Source organism: Pteropus alecto, unplaced genomic scaffold (assembly GCF_000325575.1).
Source record: "Pteropus alecto unplaced genomic scaffold, ASM32557v1 scaffold98, whole genome shotgun sequence".
In the NCBI taxonomy this organism is placed as follows: Eukaryota; Metazoa; Chordata; class Mammalia; order Chiroptera; family Pteropodidae; genus Pteropus; species Pteropus alecto.
Genome location: NW_006443570.1, coordinates 22,525,479 through 22,529,306, shown reverse-complemented (window position 1 = coordinate 22,529,306; position 3,828 = coordinate 22,525,479). Strand labels below are relative to the sequence as shown.

The following is a 3,828-nucleotide window of genomic DNA, read 5'->3' as shown; positions in this document are numbered from 1 at the left end:
CGCCAGTGGGCTCCGGTGCCCTCCGCGCGGGGCTTGTACTCACCAGGCCCCTGCGAGGCCGGGCCGCCGGGCACAAGCGGATCCCCGGCTTGCCCCCGCCTCGACGCGCTCGGATTAGCTGCAGCCGGCGCCCAAGGATTTGAATACAGACCGCGTGAGGGAGCGCGCCTAGGCCGACCTCGGAGTGGCGGCCAACATGCTTCGCAAAGGTGAGTTGGAGCCGCAGGGGCAAGTTGTAGTTGGATGCGCACAGGGCAGAGCGGCGAGCTTGGGAGCCGCCCGAGAGCTGCCCGGCGCCAGATCTCCAGCCCGGGAAGCAGCCCCTGGCGGCTGGCGGGCTTTACGGGGACGCACCCGCGAAGGGGTTGCTGCTGGAGCTCAGTTCCCGTCGGTGGCCGGCTGCGAGACACGGGATTTTCTCCATGGATCTAGCAAGCAGGCCGAGAGATCTGGCTTGGCGAGGTCATTTCGAGACCTCAGTGAGCTTCGCGTGATGGATGGGGAGCTGACCTCCTGGGACCTTTGCTTTGCCATTATAAAGTTTTGCACTCGCAGCCTCCATCCCCTGCGCGGGCATACGCCGCTAGCTTCTGCTGCTTTGTAGGGGCCGAGTCCTACCCGCGCTCCAGTTACCGCATGGCCGGGACGTTCACTGCGTGCCCTAGCTTCCCAGGTGGGGCTGGGACGCAGGCACCTTCCCTGCTGCCCTGCTTTGGTCTCCAGGGACGGGCTCTGGGCATTCAGCGGCGGAGGGGAATGGCTAGCGCCTGATGTCCGGTTCCTCAAACTTTCCCTATGTCCCCAGCGGAGGGATGAGAAGGCAAAGGCCGTACCGGCAGCATGCGCTGCCGGTGCCATGCTCAACTTAAGGAGATCTGGCCCTGCGACCACCTCACCACGATCCTCCCAGCAGCCCGGCTCATTGCCGAGAGCTGCAAAGTTGGCGCGGGCGCTGGGGAAGTCCCGCCGCGCCCCCACGTGGCTGCCGCGCGGGGAGCAGTCCCTGAGGCCCAGGGAGGGCAAGTGACCATGCCCTGAGCCCGCGGGCCCCACTACCCGTTGACCCGGCCTCTGTGTCGGCCTCTCTTCCCTCTCAGGTTCGGAAGGGCTGGGGCGCCCCGCCCGGACCTCCTTGTCCCTGGGCCGGGCCGAGCGGCCGGCGAGCCGTGGCGCCCTGCGACAGGCAGCTGGGGCCCTGCGGGAACCAGCTGAGGCGGGAGCTCAGGTAGCGGAGGGGCCTGATCCCAGCGCTCGGCGCTCCAGCCTTAATCCGCCCCTGTTTCCATGGCAACAGACCGAGGTGTCGTAAGCACAGGATTCTGACCTCACAGTAGGATCGGGAAGGAGAAAACGGGCAGGGGGAGGTAGCGGAGGAGGGGCCAGCAAAGCTCCAAGATGGGCGGAGAGGAGCAGATATGGGATTGATGTACGAGACCCCATAAGCAGTGGAGTGAAGAAACCACGCCTTCGTTTGGAACAGTAAAGGCTCTGTGCTGTCCCCACTCGCTCAGGCTCACCCAGGAACCTGGGTTGCCCTGTCGTGTCAATAGTCACAAACTTGTGTATGACTTGTGCCCTCCACGTGGGTCGGTGAAGTGCGGGGTGGGTGTGGGTGTGGGGGGAAGTTGACTGCCGTTCACTGTGGTGTGGCAAAAGTCCCCTGGTTGGAGGAACCACTTCACTAATACACCCCAGTTCCTTATCCCTGCAGAAAGGGAGTAAAGTCCTTTAAGCAACCACCAGTGCTGGCTAGAGCGTCTCTGTACAGAGAGGGTGCTTTTTACAGAGCTGAGCACAGGCCCAAGTCTGAGAAGCTTGGGCCTGGAGCATGCAAATTTGCCCTAGTGGAGAAGGTTTCCCAGGCAGTTTTAAAAGGCCACCATGTCTGGCTGCAGGTCTGTGATGGAGATCGTAGAGAGAAATTGACATCTCTTTTTCCTTTTGGTCTTTTGTCTTTTGGCAGTTTGCAGTTAAAAATGAGCCATAAAGCAGCTCACACATTTGTTTATATGGTTTAGGTGCCCAGAGAGCCTTCAGCAGCCTCTAGGAGCCTTTCTCTCCCATACTTGCTAGCCAGAGGCCAAGCTTCGGGATGAGCCCAGTGCATTCTGGGGGCCTCTCCCTGGGGGTTACTGGCTTACCCTGCTCAAGAAGTGGCCACTGGAGGCCTGACAGTCACGTGCGTTTGCCACTGGGGCTATTTTTCCCTTCCTGAAGGGCTTGGTTGGTGGGAGAGGTTCTTCCAACAGAGATTTCCACTTGGATTGGCCTGAGGGAAACCAAACAGAGAAGCCTTTTGCTGGGCTGGGCTCAGCTCCGCAACCTGGAGCCTGCTACAGGGACATTGTGTGGGCAAAGGACTTATATTTTGGTTCTTTCCTGGGCAATTTTCTCTCTTGGCCCCAGATGTCATCCCTAGGACTTGTCTGTTTTACACATATTCAGGACACTCAGATTCTCTGTGTGGAGTCTAACTGTGTGCCCAAAGCCAAAGGTGTGCCTGAGGCTAATGTCAAGGGAGGTGGCCACTGAAGTTTCTGCTTCTCGAATTGTTCCCAAAGGCTCCAAGCAAAAATGTTATAGGATGGGTTCAGATAGTTGTTGCAGTTTCTCTATTAGATACAGAGCCCTGCGTGGGGTCCTGGCCCTGAGGGAGTTGAATATTTTAATTATGATCTGGAAAACGATTTGAAGGATAAAAAAAAAGGAGCCTTCCCTGGATCCTGGGGGGAGGGGAGAAGAGAAAAAAACGCTACCTTTCTGCAAAGGGTAGGGCCCATCGTCTTGACAATGAGAGCTTTGTGGCGTTAGATGGCTCTGTGGTCTGAAGCCCCAGGTAGAAGGTGAAAGTAGGCATTGGACCATGAGGGCCATCTCTTTAATTTCTGATTGTCCTATTACACTGAGCAAGGTGCTATCCTTTGGCAGGCTATTTTAGAAACTGGGAGTGCTGCCTTCTATCTCTTAACGAACGAGTCTACTGGCCTCAGCTCCACTTTGGTGAACCAGAACATCCCTGAGTCCTCAGTGGATCTTGCTGCTTGCTGATGGTACTGGTAGTTGAAGGCTTCTGCAGCCACCCTGCTGGCTCTTCCATCTCCTAGCCTACCCTGGCAGAACCAGGGATATAAAAAGCAAGACTCTGGTCAGAGATGAGAGACAGGCAGGGCAAAAGAGGCCCCAAGCCACCCAGTACCATCCGAGAAGGAAGGGCAGTCTGCTAAGGATTTTGTTTTGCCAGAAGTGGCCTGCTTAAGGTCAGAATCTATGTTTTTCATTTTTAGAGCTATAAAAACAGAATGCAAATCAACAGCCTCTGGGCTAATACAGAACCTTAAAGTTTTTGTCTTGTTAAGCAAGGAAATAGAGTGCCAAATAGGCTTTGTTAAGTGGCAGTCTAATTAATAATTTAAAATCTTCTATCTGTCTTTCATTAGAATTTATCTGTACATCAACCACAAAATCAGTCAAACACACTCATTTATAAGTTAATGCCATCCCTGAATAATTCAGGAAGAGCTAGATTAAGGCCTGCAACCCAGTAAGTTGCATTTTGTCCTTTTGGTTTCCATAGCCAGAGAGGCTGGCCTGGTGGCTGGATTGGGGGTCTCCCTCGTGGAAAGAAAGGAAAGCAGAGGGAGGAAGGGACCGTGAGATTCTCAGATGCTTGGTTGATCTGAATCCAGAGATTCCCTAGGTGATCAGAGAGTCTCCATGTGACCAGGTGTGAACAGGTTCCATCTCTTGGAACTATTGATGACATGACCCACTTTAACCCCAGTGGAAAGGGGAAGAGAGGAGTGTTGCATGACAGCCAAGACACTCTTT

General features: G+C 55.3%; 1 protein-coding gene across 1 annotated transcript in view; it reads left to right on the top strand.

The window, feature by feature from the left end:
- The first annotated feature begins 6 nt into the window (after nt 1-6).
- RTN4RL1 (reticulon 4 receptor like 1) overlaps nt 7-3,828 on the top strand; it is a 66,169-nt gene continuing 62,347 nt past the window's right edge. Inside the window, exon 1 of the mRNA XM_015599057.2 lies at nt 7-209. Within this exon, the coding sequence (XP_015454543.1) occupies nt 197-209 (13 nt within the window). The 5' untranslated portion in view covers nt 7-196. The remainder of the gene's footprint in view (nt 210-3,828) is intronic.